This window comes from Pyrgilauda ruficollis, unplaced genomic scaffold, assembly GCF_017590135.1.
Source record: "Pyrgilauda ruficollis isolate IOZ18807 unplaced genomic scaffold, ASM1759013v1 scaffold2, whole genome shotgun sequence".
In the NCBI taxonomy this organism is placed as follows: Eukaryota; Metazoa; Chordata; class Aves; order Passeriformes; family Passeridae; genus Pyrgilauda; species Pyrgilauda ruficollis.
In genome coordinates, this window is record NW_024519206.1 from 5,877,934 (window position 1) to 5,896,504 (window position 18,571).

The 18,571-nt window shown below is 36.0% G+C and overlaps 1 protein-coding gene across 1 annotated transcript in view; it reads right to left on the reverse strand.

The window, feature by feature from the left end:
• The window catches only part of THSD7A (thrombospondin type 1 domain containing 7A), a 222,196-nt gene that overhangs the window by 88,048 nt on the left and 115,577 nt on the right, over positions 1-18,571 (reverse strand). Inside the window, exons 4-7 of the mRNA XM_041466725.1 lie at positions 13,049-13,297; positions 11,363-11,544; positions 5,578-5,733; positions 3,017-3,220 (exon numbers count right to left, since the gene is read on the reverse strand). Of these exons, the coding sequence (XP_041322659.1) occupies positions 3,017-3,220; positions 5,578-5,733; positions 11,363-11,544; positions 13,049-13,297 (791 nt within the window). The remainder of the gene's footprint in view (positions 1-3,016; positions 3,221-5,577; positions 5,734-11,362; positions 11,545-13,048; positions 13,298-18,571) is intronic.

Sequence of the window (18,571 nt, forward strand, 5' to 3'; positions counted from 1 at the left end):
TTCTGTATGTGAACTGTGTTAATATCCTTAATAATAGATAGTATGTACACAAGTGTGGGTGTGCATGAGTGTATGTGTATGCCTTTCATATATTACATATACAACAAAAATATTAATATAAATTTATTTTTTAAAAGTCATTCTATCATTACCAAAAATTAATCTGTAGAATGGAACATGAGCAACAGATGTCTAATTATTAAAATTTTGTATGCAATGAAGGAATTCTCATCATGTTATACTGTGTCTGGGAGCTTCCACAACCAAAAGGTGTTTTTTTCACCTAAGAAACTCCTTTGTAAAATTTCCTGGAAGATTCACTAAGAATATTTATTCTGAAAATATTCTTTCACAGTAAAAGACTGAAGTTCCATTTATATAATAAAATACATCAAAGTTAATTATAGCCTTCCCAATGACAACCTGGGGAATGTAATGCTTTTTTCAGCATGAATGAAAATTTTGATTACTGCCATCCACTGTGGAGTGACAATCACAAGCCTCCAGCAATGAGACAGGAGGATAACTTATTGTTTGCTGTTGTCTCAAAGGCTGTAATGATTCTTATCTAAACAACAAAATGAAGAGAAAAGCTAATCCCAATTATATGAAACAACTTCACAAACATTGTTGCTTGATTCTAACTGAGAAGCCAGACATCCAGGTCAAGACATATTAGCCCAATTAATCATGCTTAAGATATATAGAACGATGCAACCGTTCAGGAGAGAAGCTACAAATCAGTGTTAGGTTTATTTTACATTAAAACTACAGAGCTTTATCCATCTAGAGTACAGTGTTTAGTCATTTTATAAAACAGAAGCTAAGGGCACAATACGCTCTTTTTTTAGATACATTTAAGTTCCTTCATTCCAATCTTTTGTATCCAGGCACTTTGAGATTTAAGGTTGGCTTAATACCTAATAATAATAATAATAACTCTTGAAGAGATGGAAGATAATATTGTCAAGCAAAGTTTAGTTTGAGTAGCAGCAATCTTATGCAATAGTTAATGCTTTCGATACTGGTTTTTTTCAGGATCATTTTTACCTGTAAAACTGAAATTAAATTCCCTGTGTACTACTAAGATCAAAAATATAGCAGGTTGGTGGGTCTTTGCTGCTTCTAGTGTATGATGCTAATCCTTCTCAGGAGAGAGCAAAGCAGAAGACACCTGGCTTTACTGGTGAAGTACACAGAAGATTATTTACTAAAGGAAGGAATTTCAAAGAAGGAAATTCAAAAGAAGAGCTGGAGCAATTCATTACATTCTCTCCATTGCTTTTGCACTCTCTCAAATGTAACTGAACACCTATTTTTGTGACTGGATGACTGGGTGACCAGTTCTTTTCAAAACAAGACATAGTTGCAGTTTGTTTCTCCTTTCTTTGAAGCCGAGCCCACAACTCTTCAATCTTAAGGACTGACAGGCCAAACCCTGTCTTGGCACTCTTTCTGAGGCAGATTACTGATATAGGCAATGTATAAGGCCATACATTTACAGCAATATATAATGCCATATAATTCAGAAAGACAGAAAGACAAAAATCAATAATGGGAGTAATAAAGTTCAACACAAGTCTTCAAAGTCAATTTTGGCCAAAACCAAAGCCCATGAAGTACTGAGAGCAAATCCAATAAATTTCAATAGAAAATATCATATATATAAAAGACATCTCAGAGTTAATGGATCAATTACATGCTCCAAATATACAATAAGTTATAGTCAATATAAATTACTATATTACAGTTTAGAAAGAAATTATGTTAGATGTGCGAGAAAACACAATTCCTCAAAATAAAGGCAAGCCAAACTAACCATAATCTAGTAAAAAATAGTCTTTTTGTTTTACGGATTTTAAAGTGTCTTCACAATTATCTAGGAAACACCCAGATTTACAAGGAAAAGGCCATTTTTCATCTGAATATGTATACAAAACCCCCTGCAAATAGTTTCAGTATTATAGCCAAGAAATTATCAAATTGCAAGGACATAAAATACGGTAGATTGAATACTGTAATTCTAGGTTAATCTCTTTCTGAGCTGTAAAAATGGTTACTAGTTCTCTTAGGTGTATGCAGAAAAATTAAGCTTACATTCTAACTTTAAGCATTTCAATTTAATCCCCAAAACTCAATTACAACCAAAACTCTTCAGCATGAAAGCTTGATTTAAATATCTCTATAATCAGTTCTTATTACTTCTGACTGATCTAATTTCAAATTATTTTTTGCAGCTGTTAACACTCATCAGAGGTGTCCTCTTACTTAATTCTCTGTTGGAACTTAGAAGCTGCTTAACATACTACACTGCAGTCAGTACAATTATTTTAATTTATCTGCTGCTCTACACTATAATATTGCTAATGAATAAAGACTATTCTTACAACAGTAATTCATGAACCTTCAGTAGATTAAAGTATTCTGTAAGCAGCTTTCAAAATTGGCTTTTATGACTGTGTCATGCAAGATCTGTTTTGTCTCACAGAAGATAATTGAATAATAGCTGTATTTTTTTTGACCTTTTGAAGAAACAAGACAGCTTGGACTGTCAGCCCAACTCTGTAACACTCATCAAACCATCCTTTTTAATAAGCATATTGTTATTTTTCTTCCAGCTATACTTACTCCAATGCATCTTACTTTGCTCACATTTTATTTGTTTCTAGGCTCAGAGGATCAACTTTGTTAGTGGGATTACATCAGGGAATTCAGTCAAGCCACTGCAGGCATGAATCTGATCTACTGGCAAACAATAGCGGTTTTCTATTTAATATTCTCTAAGTCATTTTCTGAAGCTTTGAAACCCTACACAGTGTAGGCGAAGAAGCTTGGTCCTAGAGCAACTAGAGGTCTTATCCTTTCTCTCCAGTATTACTGGACATTTATAACTATTCCAGACAACTTGGTTTTAAAGATCAAGAAAGCTGAGAACAACAACTGATACCCTTTTGGGCCACATTTTATTATCTTTACTCTAGCTGGTGTGGGCTGCAGGAAGAAGCATCCATCTTACCATCGCTGTTGACACAGACGACCGCAGGAACCTGTGTACCAGGGCCACATGGCTTCTCATTGTCAGGAATGCATTCCTCCAGCCCTGTGATTCTCCAGTCATAGCAAGAGGGCTCTTCACAAGGGATGGCTTCCAAAAGGTGAGGACAATTTCCTGTTCCTCCTGTAGGCTCATTGGTGATGCGACGTTTCCTTAGTTTAAAGCCTGAAATACCCATGAAAATAAAAATTTAAAATGTGAAGTGAAGCACTTTTTATCTGTCTACACCTGAATGAACAGTTCTGTTTCTCCTCTCTGTAAAACATACTACAGACGCTCAGCAGAACAATGCATTTTAGATAAATGGGTAGGAGAACTCAATAAAGAAGGAATAGAGACAAAATTTTACAAGTTTCAATGTTTTGAGCCTGTTCAGGAGGCTTTGCCTTAAACCCCTGTTTATCATAGTCATGCCTATTCCAGGAAGGAGACAGGATCATTTCCTGAGCACCACTCTTGCAAGATCCATCTCATTTTATAATTTTGACTACATTACTGGGTTACCATTTCTCAAATAAGTTGTTTGTTTTCTTCTCAGGTATGTTCCAACAGAAATGGATTATCAAGTGAAATCAACTTACAAACACTCATTCCCCCTCCAACCCTCTAAAATAAAATAGAAGAATAAAAAGACAACTTGTCAGAAAAAGCACGAAAATGAACTCAAGTCCTGTGAATACATTTTCAGTAATAAACATCACAATATTCCCTTGCAAGCATCTAAAATTTTCTTTAAGACTACCTAAACTCATTTTGGAATGGACGAACTGATGGGCATTTATGCACTGTGTCATCTACCACGTCAATGCCAGCAACCAAAAGCAACACACTCTCTCCTTTCAGGATGGCTCATTGGAAAAAACCAGACTAAATACAGCCAGGAAAACCTAACCAAACTAAATGGACTCAAGAAATAGTTTCTCTTTTCACATCTTTTCACAGTCTCTTTTGTTTTATATCAGTGTTCAGGCAAGTTAGTAATATACAGATATTTTAAATGAAATACTACATATAATATACTCTGTCATTTCTACCAAGACACCAACTAAACAGGAGTTTTCAAACACACATGTGCAAGAACTGATTCTTTGAAGATATGCCTCTTAATTCAAGTATACTAAGTATTTACTTTAAAAACACTTTTCCATTTATCTTCAGTTGCTGTTTGTTTTCCTTTTTTCTAAATTGAAGAGTTCAGCCAAATTATGTGCAAAGGTTTAGTAAGCCTGACACAAAAGGCTGATACAATTTCAAAAATAAAGAAGTCCAATATCTACAGCAGCAAAGGATGCAAATGATCTGGAAATATGTAGACAGACATGCTGCCAAAAGTGGGAGTGCCTGCACAATTTTCACATCATTCTTTCAGAAGAACTGTCAATGCAATTATAAAATAAAATGTAAAAATTTCCAGATAAGAAAAAAACATTGGCAGTCGAGAAAACATCCCTGCTCATGTGTGCAGGAATAAAGGCTTGCACAAAGTACATCCTAATGTATTTCTATTAGACAGATGTCCAAATCGGTCTCACAAACCTAAACTTTACTCCGAAAATGTAGCAAATCTTTCAGTGATGGAACAGCAACAGAAATAACAGACTACTTGACAGCTGTACTCAGATGAGATTTAATCTGATAGATTTGCACTCTGAACTGCTTTTTCTTTCTTGAACTGATCAAGATTGAGTCAGAGTTCCACAAAACAGTTTTGTAAAACTTGCATTGCTGCTGCCCAGACGGAAGTGTAGCTAACAGTATGCCAGAAATATCCAGCTAAGCAAACATAGTAATCACAGCTGCTCCTTCCAGTGGACATATGTGGCTGCCCTTTCTTACGACTGTTTTCAATCAAGAAACCAAGTCTGTATTACCAATTTCATCAGATAATCATTTTGCAGCAATGACTAGGCCAGTTTTTCTCATTTACAGCCAGAAGCCCACAGACTTCCAACATGAGGTCCCTGTCACTGTATTCTTGCTTTCCTATTTTGATATCAGGTTACTACAATCTGTTCTGCATGGCAATAAGTTGTAAAACATGCTGAAATTGAAACCAGCACATATGTCATAAGTAAAACAGCATCATGTATCAACAGAGAACGGTGCCATCTCTTTGCCCGATCATGATTTATGGTCTAATGGTGAATTCTTAAGCTATTACTGAACTGTAAATCTTTGATTGCCTTGTACACTACATACCTCAAAGGAAGCTTCTGTTCCCCTTTTGAGACACTGCCAAAATTGTGATTTGAACTCACAAACCGTATCCCTTCCAATCTGAGAGGAAGGTTTGAAACTGGAATTGACCTGTAGAAATCCAAACTGATCTTGAGAGCCTAGTAAACGAGCTACATTTTTGCTATCTTTGGTGTAACAGTGATGTCAAATGTAGTCCTAATTCAATGACTTTATTTTGATGCCAGGAGACACTTCTTTGTACAAAATTTGGTGTGCTTGCATAACCTAGTGACTTAGGAATAGCAAATATCACCATTAAAAGGCTCTGCTGAATTGTTACATACCCTTCTTGGCCTGAGGGTCATCACAGCTTTCATAGGTGCATGGTCCCCAGGCTGACCATGCCGAGGTCTCGCACTCCGTAGGACAGGGAACGTGGCACAGCTGGGAGGTGCTGGGAAGAGGTCCTGTACACAGTTTACGGTCTACTGGTCTTGAAGCTGTCAAAACAAAGTTAAAATATTTCTCATATGTCACTGGTCATCATCCTCCGCTCTAAGTGGACAGAACTACCCTTCAGTCAGAAAGGCTGCTACCTCATCATTTTAATCGGATGACATGATGGAAAAATGTCTGCCTTGAAAAAAAATTGAATGGAAGACAGTTTACTCTTTGCTTGAACAGTCAAATCCCATTGTGTGGAGATGGGAAGACTGTAGATATTGAAGCATCCCCTCAGACCCAGTCCCTTCCTTTGAGGGATAAATTATACCACCACAACAATTGTTCACTTTGCATTCTACATAAATTTGTGTCCTGTTACCTCATTACTTCTTCTCTTAAGAAACTGAAAAAAAAGCTGCATAAACCCCTTTACACTTGTATATGTAAGCCATATGATACTATAACTTCAAAGGCCTGGTTAATTAATATTTAAAAGATTATTTTTAAGCTTTAACGTGAAACACAGCTAAAATTTTGGCAAAAACTTTTTTTCTTTTACTCTAAAGACCATCAAGTGCACACTCAGCAGTAAGATTTGTGCAGCAGCAACTTTAGTTCAAGAAAGGCTTTGTTTCAGATATACACATGGTTTGCATTTGCTATATATATATGTCTATAAATATGTATACATCATGTATATATGTAGTTGTAAAAACTGCACAGGACAATTTATATTTTTTAAAGTGCTATTAATCTATAGAGGCACATGTGAAGGCAGAGTCTTCTGTTCTTTAAAGATCAATAACCTGGGCCAAAATCACCCTTCTCCTTCCATACTTTATTCTTTTCATTTTCCAGGTAATACAAGTAACAGGACAATTCTATAAGGTGCCAGAGTAAGGCACAGAACTCAAACTGAAAATGTACCATTTCATTGAAAGAAAGATTTTAATTCTCTTTCATAATAAAGGACTTGACAAAATATTACAGTAAGCAGAGAATATCTGCTAGAAGTCTGCCACATTATTTCACTTTGTTTGATTGAGGAAACATAAAATTCCTTAACTTAAAACACTCTCCCTCTATTCAGCATTTTTTTTTCCTGTGGGAAGTTACATCATTAATTTTGCCACCACTTTTGATGGAAAGACTCTCAGATTAAATAGATACAGTATATGACAAAATATCTGTCTGAAAGATGAGATCAATAACCACTTATGGAATGTGAAAGTAAACACCAGGCTGTTAAAGTACAGTCAATCTTCCAGACATGCGTGTATGTCTTTCCATTCAGATTTTCTAAGCAGCTGATCTACATCGTTTCGGAAAAAGCATCCAATTCTAACTTTTTTAAGGGGAAAATGGAATGAAAAATCCTCACCCTATTCTGGTTTTCAAAGTTGCCTCCTTTGGCACAGTTTTACACTGTGTTGCATAATAAAGGCAAGAAGGTGGCAGGTAGTCATTTTATATTACTGTCTCTAGCTTACTAATATCTTGAAATAAAATAATATAAAGCCTAATATTCCAACTTTTGCATAATGGTTTGTTGAAAATAAATGTTATGACATATCATTGAATTTTACAGCAATTTTGACATTGCACAACTAACATGCATGATACTCAACTTAATATGCATATTTGGCGTAGAAAATGGATATAAGTAAACATAGTTTGCCTGTTGAATTTGTTTTGAATGGTTTCTAATAAAAAAAGGAAAACAGTAAGTAACTGCTATCCATACATTTGTAACCTTCATTTAACTAGGGAATTGTCCAAGTGAGACAGCTGAAATTAAGAGCCAATCATACCCCTGAGACAGTCTTGCTTCAGGGAGTAGAGAAAGTGCTCTGAGGAATTCCATGCTTCATCTCTAGCCTTCACCATGATAAAAAACTTACCATCACTATACTTCAGGGAATTTTACTCAGAAAAATAACAAAAATCTTTCATCAGGAAGCTTTTAGCAGTAGCAGTATTTTCATATCACAGGTGACAATAAATCTTTAAATATGCCAAAATGCTTTCCAAATTCTGTGTTTAGACACTAAGTGATGTACAAATGCTACCTCTTATATTTTTCTTTTACAACAAAATAATTCAACCATCGGACAGAAAAATTCTATTTCAGGTTATTAAAAAATGTTTTCATCATTGAGCACTTAGGATGAATTTCATTCAGGATTACTCAAAATTCTTTTCCTGAGATGACAGTAAAAGAAGAAAACAGCTTTGCCCAGCCATCTTATGACCATCTTGTTCCCATGAATTTAAATTAATTTCTTTCAGCATCACAAAAGCATGATTGAGCACAGGCTTTGATGCTTATTGTTTAGCAAAGACATTCTGACATAAGACAATACTGGATGCATATTTTTACAGTCTAAAACCTTGTCTTATCTCTGTCCTTTCATACTTTCTTGTGGCAGCAATAACAATTGTTCTTTATTCCTTGGAAATAATGCTGAATGCCAATTAGACTGTGTGTAATACTACAAGATCTATGTGAAATTTGACCAAATTTTGGGCCAAAATTAGAAAGAAAAGTTAATGCATTTTGATAATCTCTCTTTCTCCTTCAGTCTAACTAATGAATTAGATTGAATTTTCAAGAAATTTCAGGTTTGAGGCTAGTAACCTAAAAATAAAGTAAGATTTAATTATCCATTCCTCACATAATCTCCTATATTAGGAAATTTTAGCTGAATATATTTTATATCCTTAGAAAATACCTCCTTGAATTACTGCATTTTAAAAACAACTGAAAAGAAAAAGAACAGTTCTGCTTTTATGAATTTGCTACACTTATCAAGACATCAAACTCTCCATCTTTCTCTAAAGACCCTCAAGAGACTAGTGCCCAGTAATGACAGGCTGGCAAAGAGACTGAATTTGTATGTGACTGTATCAGTATAAGCAGACACAATTTCATATTTCTCTTTCTGGTCATTTGCCACACTGTTTTCACAGCAAACAACACAAACAAATTTATCCAAGTACTCTCACTCAAAAATCCCAAGAAAAACCCAAGCCTAAAACACATTATGACCAACAAGTAAATAACATTTTCTTCGCATTTTCTATAATGCTGCATTCTCTCATCAAAAAACATTAGATAATTCAGAACCTTGTGCTCTGAGAAATGGCACAGTTCCATGCATGTAAGCAGTTCTCCTGTGTTTAATAAGGCAACAAATGTGTATTTGCAGATGTAGAATAAATTTATGCCCATAAAGGAACTTTCCTCCTCTTTATTCTACATCAAGGGTTTTAAAGGTACTCGGAATAAGATGAAACAGTCCACCTCATATAATAAGAGAAACCTCATGACTAAACCAGTAGGTGAACAGAGATGAAACAATTCAAGTCAGTGGCAAGTAAATGGCAGTATGACTGTGGCTTCCAGGAAACTTGATTGTCACTGCTGAGCTACTACAAACAGTGCTCCTTCTTTGACCGGAATAGTGGGAGGGATTCTGGTTCAGCTCAGTATTAGACTTTCAAATTCTTACCAGAGGCCTAACTTGGTGTTTTAAATCTACAGAAGGGACTGGAAACAGCAGCTATGATGAAAGCTGAAATACAATTCCCGATGCTCAGAAGTGAGAAGAAAAGAAGTCACTAGCTAAAACTCCTGCTCAGGAGCGGAGCAAGCAACTGTTCCAGTATCCCAGCTGGCTCATGAGCTTCCTTAGTTTGAATTTTGTCCTGTCACTTTCAAACTGATCTGAAATTTCCTGAGAAGGCTCAAATACATTTAACTATTTCAGAGCTACATAAACATGTTAAGTGTACACAAATAGCAAAAAAGGTCCCCCAAAAGGGCATTGCCTCCTTTGCATGCTCTTAATCAAAATGGTCAGGTTGGAGGCTTTAATTTACCTACCTGTTATTTCAAAAGTGATTGATAGCAGAGGTGCAGCACTAGCCTTCGACTTGCTCTGTGACTGACTTTCTGAAATAACAGGGAAACGCCACCATGAGTATATGAGAAGGGAGGTCTTTAAGCAGCCTTACCAAGACAGCATTTGCTACAACCAACAGTAAACTACACTGAGATGAAGGCGTTTCCCCACAGCATAATCTGGTGGGTGTATGCCCTGGCTTTTTCCCATCCTCAAATTATTCATCGTTTTATATTCTGTGAGGGGAGAGAGAGGGAGGATGAGCAGAGCAGCACCTCTTCTGAAAATCTGTCCCCTAATGTGGAAACAACCCAGAGCTCCTGTTTAAACCAAGAACCACTTCACCCCCAGTTTGAGCTCTTGAAAAACTGTTCTCATGTTTATGCATCCAAAGACTAGTTACATTTTAATCAGCTTTCAGGAGCCTGCAGAGATTACCTCCTGATGGGCTCCATGTAGTCCTGTCACAGTCTGATAAGGGTAAATTTCACACACGCCTAATCTGGCGAGACTTCACAGCCTACCAAAATCCTAATCATCATGCTGAACAGTAAGCTGCCACTGGTTTTATTGTTACCTCTCTTTAGCTGGGAGGTTTTCTAGCTCACACTACGGCAGAGGCATCTAAACTTTGTTCAGCAGAGGCGATTTACTAAAAGCCCTTGGGCAGAGCTGATTTGCATAAAACAAAGAGGCTTGAAAGCTTCTTCTTTAATAAATACAGATGTGGGGCTGCAGAGCTCACAAGTCACACCCTACTGATCTGGGCAGTCACGCTGGAATGGATGTTGGCATTAACATTCCCCACAAACTCTACCTCTACGGCAAGTTTGAGAGTACCTTGAAACCACAGCAGGAACCTCACTAGTCTGTTGTTTGGCCAGCCCTGGACAAAATGTGGTATTACATAGGATTTGCATATTGATGTTGTTTTTCCTGAAGTATATGGCTGTTGTTTTTCCTGAAGTACATCGCTGTAATGTGTGTTTGCATGAAATGGGTAGAGGATAAAATTTAATTTAAAAGTTAAATGTATTTAGCTTAATTCACTGATTTCTGAATCTATATTTCTGTATTACTATACAGAAGTAGATGTAATGTAAGCTACTCAAGTGTTGCTCTAAAGCATGTATACAACCAAATGAATTAAAGATTTTGTGTTCTAAACTATTCTCTCTTTTCTTAAGAAGCTGTGCAGGCTTTAACAGTGACAAGGAAAAATCTCTTCTCTCTTTCAGTTAGGTAAATAAACTCATGAAATTATATTGGCTTGAAGTACTGAAACCTACTTAAAAACTTGACCAAATCATGGAAAAATATAAATTCCCTGCAAATTAAATCTAATAATATTTTTACATTTTTCTATATTGAGCTTACATGCCAGAATTTACATATTTCATCTGCACGTCAAACAGCACAAGTTCAACACCCAGATGAAGGACACACAAGAAATTTACAGCAGATTAAAAAAAAACATCTAGGACTTCAGATGCACCTTTTCATGTTCTTTCTTATGGAAAGGTATCCTGCACAGTATTTTTCAGTAGACACTAAGAAACAGTAATTTGTAGGATTTTATATTTGGAACCTATATTTGCAATATAGAGACTGAAATCTCTGCTACAGCAATTAAGCATTTTCCTCTGAATTAAAACATAGCAGTAAGTCACGAGGTAAAGGAGGCACTCATGACAGAAGGCAACGAAAGCTGTGAAAGAGCTCTGGAATGCTGACATGCTCTGATTTCACACCCATTTAATCACAACTGAATCAAGTTTACCTTCTTTATCCTTGAGGGTGTTTAGGTAGGAGAGGAGATTTTCGTTAGCCTGCACACAGTACACCTCCCTGGTTTGAATGCCACCTCCGCACAGCGCTGTCTGGTTTCCTCGCCTCTTGTCCTGCTGGCTAAGGAGAGGATCCACGCGGCATTCCGTCCACTCCGTGGTGCGCCAGCCGTACCTGCATCACATTTGGTTAATTTAGAAATCATGAAGCCGTTCTACACAGTATTCAATTATACACCTGAAATGCCTCAGTAACCTCATCAATTTCATAAAAGGCCTGAGCACTGCAATTTCTTGCACACAAAGGTGCATTAAACCTTGCATTGTGTAAGGAAACTTTTTTGTATTATTTAACTTTTTAAATCACTAATCTTTAGGAGGTTCTTTTCAATTCCTGAAACATACCACATATATAAATATTTTATTTGAGGGGAGAAAAACTTAATATAGAGAGACATATAGTCCATGTTCAGATAGCTTTCAAGACTGTAACTCTCAGCATTTGTTTAGACAATTTATATAAACAAAATCCAAAATATGAAAGATATGTGAATGCTGGGAAACATAAGAGCTAGAAAATGAGGGGAAAACCTCACAACTGCCCCTCCCCCCAAATAACCCAAAAGCCTATTGTTAACTTTGAAACAAAAGTTCCTTCTGGATATCAAGGTGAAACTATGACTATATTTTTTATTATGACTTCAGGAAAACTTTTCAGTAAGTTCTCTTTTTCACAGTTAAAAGGAAGATCATTCTGCAGTACTGAAGCATCCCAGCTGGGTACTGATAAATGATGAGAAGCTGGAAGCTTCCTAATCAGTGAACACACAGCAAAGATCTTTGACTCACAGTTAAAACCCAGTTGGGATTATGAACTGCAAGAAATGCCACAGAATTCCCTACCTAACAAGTACTTTAAGGCTAAATACAGCAAAGTGCTTCCTAATGCAGCTGGAGATAAAGAAAGGTGATATTTCAACCCTTAAATGAAAAATATATACCACAGTCAAAGATGCTTAACATCAAGTGACATTTATCCAGACCCTATTCTTAATTTGATAAAGAAAAAACACAATTGGGACTTAAATATTAATTTTTATTAGATAAAGATTATAACAATCTCTTGAATCATAAAGTGCTCGCTGTCATTTCTCATAAGCTTTATTTGCTGTCACTGTTAGCCCCTCCTACTTCCCACCTAGGGCCTTTGTTGTTCTGAGTACAAGTCTCACTAAAATAGTCTGTTAGCTAACCAGATGTTTATCACCCCTTTCCTGTGTTCAACATTTGGTCCAAAAACAGACAATAAATTCAGAAAACAATGATTCTGGTATAAATGTTATGTAGGGAAAAGATCACTGATAAATCAAAACAATTAATTCATTTTCATCTTGCCTGAATCTGTGTATGTGCAAATATTGTCTTTTCAAAACTGAAATGAATGAAAATATACTTATTATTATTCCTGTATATAGAGAAGGAACTGATTACACTATGATGGGAACCATTTGCAGACTTTTGGCTTTCAAGAACACTGAATAAACAAGGATAAAGACAAAAGGTAAAGTCCTATCTATTATTTCTTTAATAGTGGTTTGGTTGATATTCCATTACCAGCCTTGTACGCTTGGTTGAAATTGTTCATTTTAGTAGTGGAGAACTGAAATGAACCAACTTACGTAATGCAGGGTGCTACGCCGTCTCCTTGAGAAACACACTGCTCTGCTTCTTCTAATTGCGGGCATTCGCTCTCACTGCCAACAGGGAGCTGCTTAATGGTCCGTGATCTGGTACGGTTCCCTTTAGGGGTTGTCATGTCAAAGCAGGTTTTGGAGCAGGGGGTCCATTCTGACCACTCTGACACCTGGCACTCCTTTGTGATCACACAGGACTGAAATGTGATGGGCAGCTTCTCCTGATTACAGAAGCTGTAATGAGAGAGAGTTACAGTTTTTAGCACCCACATCCACAGACAGTCATCAACTCCTACAGCAAAAGCAATAATGTCAATGGTTACATGAAAGTCAGTAAATATTTTTAAAACTGTTAAGTTTTACTCCACATTTATTTGATCCCAGAAAGTCAGCCAAAGGGTTTCTGACAAAAGTGACTTAAACCAGACAAATAAGAGATAATAAAAAATTACCAGTATTGCCATATCTATGATCAAAATATTGCCATATCTGTGAATAAAATTAAAATCTAAGTATTCCTACAAGTATAGAAGTACAAAGAGGAAATACATACATTTTTCACTTCTCATCTTTTATTTTTACTCTTTTTTCCTTTCGTAACTGTGTTCCAAGTAAGAGACAATTCAAAACTGAGATGACTAAAGGTGTTTTTGCAGAGAAAAAAAATACTCAGTCTCATCTTGTCCTAATTTCCAGACTACAAATGGTTTAAAAACACAATGGCAAACATATTGAATGCTTGATCACTAATAATTTACTTTGTTAATTGTTGGTATATTGCCATAGTGATGTCTCATGGTCCAAACAAGGAATTATCTGCAATCTAAAGTAACGTCTTCCCTGCCACCCATAGTATTTATTTCCTGTTCCTTATGAAGGCCATCATTTAACTTCTATTTTCTATCTGTTTGCCCCATTCACGTATCACATAGGTTGTCAGCAAGATTTTCTCCCTCTATATCACTCCTCAGTTTAAATTTTATATTCTAAGTGAAAACTAACATGTGCTAGCTGCTCTCTGTGCGGAGAGCTGTGGCCACACTAACATTTTTATTTTAAAGTTTGATTCAAAATAGAAAAAATGAGAAATAGAGAAGGTAAACTACAGTAAAATAAAACATAACTTTATCTCCTTAATTACAATTACAACATAGATTTCTTTTTTTATCATGTGTGGGTTGGAATAAAAATCTGGCTTCTGAACCAGTTAAATAGACAGAAAAAAAGTTTACTGGTACTGCAAGTAGCACAATGAAATGCTCTGTTTGATGCCAGGCCTAGAAACTATACTACAAAGACTTGGTTTTTTTCCTTTTAAAAGAACGTACTACTACTGCAAGTAGCTCTGTTCGATGCCAGGCCTAGAAACTATACTACAAAGACTTGGTTTTTTCCTTTTAAAAGAACAAAAAATAATACAGAAAAATTAATATTTACAAGTATTTCACTGCTATACAAAATTTGGCCCTACCCATATATCCAACATAATTTTGAACCTCTATTTACAAAATTTTGTAATAGAGCTAGGGGTACTTGATGAAACTGAGAGATTTAAAAACACAATAAATGAAAGAGTTATATGCACAAGAAACAGACCAATTCTACATCTTGCTAGCAGAAGATTCTGATTATGGAGACAGTGTCAGCACGTCCAAAAAGAGGTTGACAGATCTGTGAGCCATCATCCCTAACACATTTACTTTGGATATTGGAGAAATACAAAATGAATGGACTGCAAAAGACAGTCAGGTGTCATATTTTTAGTCTTTAAATTGCATCTCCCTCTACCACTGGAGACAATAAGGTGGAGACACTGCTTGGCTTGACAGACCATAGGGGATTACTTAGAAGAAGTTTTCTAATGTTCTTATTATGTCAATGGTAGTGGTGATGGGGAGCCCTAACACATGATAGTCATCTTTCATTCTTTGTTAGGACAGAAACTACATCCTGTTTGTGGAGAAAGACGGTTTTTGAGAAAATTGGTTTTTTAATAATGGGCTTTTTCACCCACGTGTAGCCCCATCTGTCATAGGACTATGGTACTTCAAAAGCAATAAATCAGTTTCTGTACCTTTGACAAAACATATAGACCCATTGATCCCTCAAAGACACATCGTAATGACTGGAGAAAAGATACATTCCTTATGGTTTCTAACATGAGAAGTATTTGCAAATTGTTTTGTAGAACAGATGAAGTATCCTCCCGTTCCAAGCTCCCATCCAATGTGACACCTCTGCGGGCAGAGCAAACCAACCTCTTCACACTCACTGTGCTGGGGCTGAGTTTAATTATAGATGCACATTGCCAGGGAACATGCACAAAATTGCCACCACAAAGTAACTTTGGTGAGGATGGAAGAGGGTAACTAATGATGTGTAACAGTTCCTGGGCTTTGCATCTGTTTCAAAACTTATTTGGGAGAAGTGTTAGAAGAGAAAGGCTAATGTTACTAATTATTTCCATATGTAGGCATGAGGAAGACCCAAACAGAATTGTACCATGTTACTAACTTCATTGTTTATCTATGATCCTTAACAAAAATAAAACAATAGATTTAAAGGATGTCTCACTTCAAATACTTACTTGTAAAATAAAATAAACTAAAATTAAATATAAAACAAGGACGTTCTTAAGCTCCTGTAACCGGAACATAAATATTATTAGGGAGACAAGCAAGAGGTAAAGTAAGCTATATTTATTTCCTTATTTGCTTATTAAAATCATGAACCCCTTGCAGTACTACATAAACACCAACAAGAAACTGATACTGTAAGTCACCACTACACAACCTCTTTTCTCTTATGCATACTGTCATATTACCTTGTGAGAGGGCAGAGATAACTACAGTTAGAAAAAGAAGAGTTTCATAACCAAATTAGCTGCTGTTTGCTTTTTTAACACTTGGTTTTCTTTGAGCAAGTTAGAGAAGCAGTGAGAGCTAACTGGAAATTGCCACTATCAAGAGTTTTCCTTCACAGTCCAGGCAGCAGAAGAATATGTGTTAAACTCTAACGAAGTAAGGAAGGGAAAAATCACATACTTCAAACTTTATTTTACCAGAAGTAGACTGATTCTAAATCAAAACCCAGCAATGTGTTTGCTAAACAAAATAGTTTCTTCTGTGTCTGGTACCTAATGCTATAGATTTGATCTCCACAAATAACTGAAAGCAAAGCTTACTTTCAAGTAAAGCTCTCTGTATTTTTTGGTGGATTTATGTGTCTTGTTTAGCCATGCAGACTGGGGGTAAATCTTCTCACAGGATAAAAGGCAAATGGGCAAGTAACATCATAGAAAATAAAAATAGACAATTAACATTCATTTCTTGATACCCCCCAACTTGCTAGAAGTTTTGCACCAAACATCTTCATGCCCTTGATTAATGTCTAAGTAGACAATATATGCAAATTTAACCATTCAAGAAGCACAGGAAGGACACAAATAAGCCCCCACTATCAATCCACATAGTTGTGTCCCGACAATTGCTTGGAAAGCTCAAAGAAAAGCACGAGTTACATAAAAATGCTGTTAAAAGTCAACAGAGCAGACTGGATACAAGAAGCAACAGCATAGGGGTAACATACAAAGTCTGAAGCATCTTGCTTTCAATCCAGTGAATATATTCAAGGACAATGCCCCAAGATTTTTGGCAGGGAAGAACGAATTATACAAATTGAACTAAGGCTGTGGTTTGAGAAAGTACTATTTCAGACAACAGCTAGATGTAGTGGGGAAATGAATTTTAAAGTATAAAAGCACTTAAATGACACAATGGAAAGAGAAAGCAATCCCAAATGAAACAAAATATCACAGGGGATGAATGGTCCCTGTTGCTATTAAGTCAACAATAAACCTATTCCTGACCTCTAAGACACAGATTAGACAAAAGAAGTAAAGAAAAAGGCTGGTTCAAAGAACAACCTACAGAACATAATTACTGCCCAACCTCTTCTGAAGACATGTGGTCAAGAATTCGTATCTACTCACGTTCCACTGCCTCGGTGGTGCTTCTACAGCAATAAATAAAAACTAACTACCACTTAAGAATTAAAGATAGGAAGGTTACGCCTAGGGATTTTGAAGTAATTTATGGGATAATTAAGGCTAAAGACATGGGGAGAACAAAGGTTAAACATAAGCCTGAACCAAATTACACCACAGTACCTGTGTACAAATGAGCAAGTTGTGCAGTTGAAAGAACTCTCTTCAGTCAAAAATAAACTTTAAAATGTGAAAAAATTAGATTAAGTCAGGAGAAAAAACATCTCACTGAGGTATCCTAAAGATCTATTAAAGAATGAAAAACACTTTTGCAACTTTAAAAAAATCAGGAAAACTTGATTTTATATGCCAATGATCTGTATGAGTGTTTATAATCTCAGTCGCAAAAGCTGTCTTTTAGGTTGTTTAGAAAAGTCGTGGAACAGATCATTGGAATTTCCTCCTCTACAAATTCAACTAGACAAGAAATGGGTTTTTCTGATAGATTTTTGCAATAAATAAAGCTGTGCATACTGCATTCATGAATCCAAATGCATGGTAATGCATGACAGCAGGACTGGTCTCTAAATTCATTCAAGATTAATAGAAAAAATAAATAGTTTTTAAACTAGGCAGTAGAACTCTTTGTTGCATGAGCATACACCATTCATAACTTGTACAACTAAGAGACTTTCTGCTTTTGCTGGTGTTTTGTCCATATTGGACTGGACTAGTAATTAGAAAGGAGAATTAATGAGAAAAGATGAAGACCAGCATCAGAATGGCTGGGAGGTTCTAACTATTAACTAATTAATAATCCATGCAGTCATAAACCTGCCTTGGCAGTAGCAAATAAAGGGCAAAAATGGAAAGACAGCAAGTACTCAGTCACACTATCCCAAGATATGCACTGGTTTTCCAGAAAACTGTGGCTTACAGACTTTTGGAACACAAGCTGAATCTTTGCACTGAAGAGTTTATAATGTTCACCTCCATAAACTAAGACAAATGCGTCCTATAACTAGATAAGATTTTGGTACATACATTGTCTTAGAAACAATGTATTACACACTTTTTCTACTGACCCATAACTGTAGATAGTTATTTTTGCATTAGAAGTGCTCAGTTAATTTCATTTTCTGACTTCAGGACTTGCATAACTGTATTTGATTTCTCTGTGGCATTTTTGAGCTTTGATACTTCTATAAGATCTTTCCTTGACTGTCTTACTGTTCGGTCCAAGAGTCCTCTTTCACTTGGTCTTGTTTTATTTGAACATAGTTATATCCTGCAACTACACATCCTTTCTACTCTAAGTGCAACTTTGAAATGAAAATTGGTCTGGATTTGAGGACTACTCAGTGCTTATACTGAGGATACTCCTAAAATATCTGCACATTACTATATCCCAACAATCTATAAGTTAATAGAAACAGGAGTCACAAACACAAGGTATTGAGGAGACACCATTTTGAAGTTCAATTTTTTGCTTTTCCTGATACACTGCTTTTCATGCTCAAATG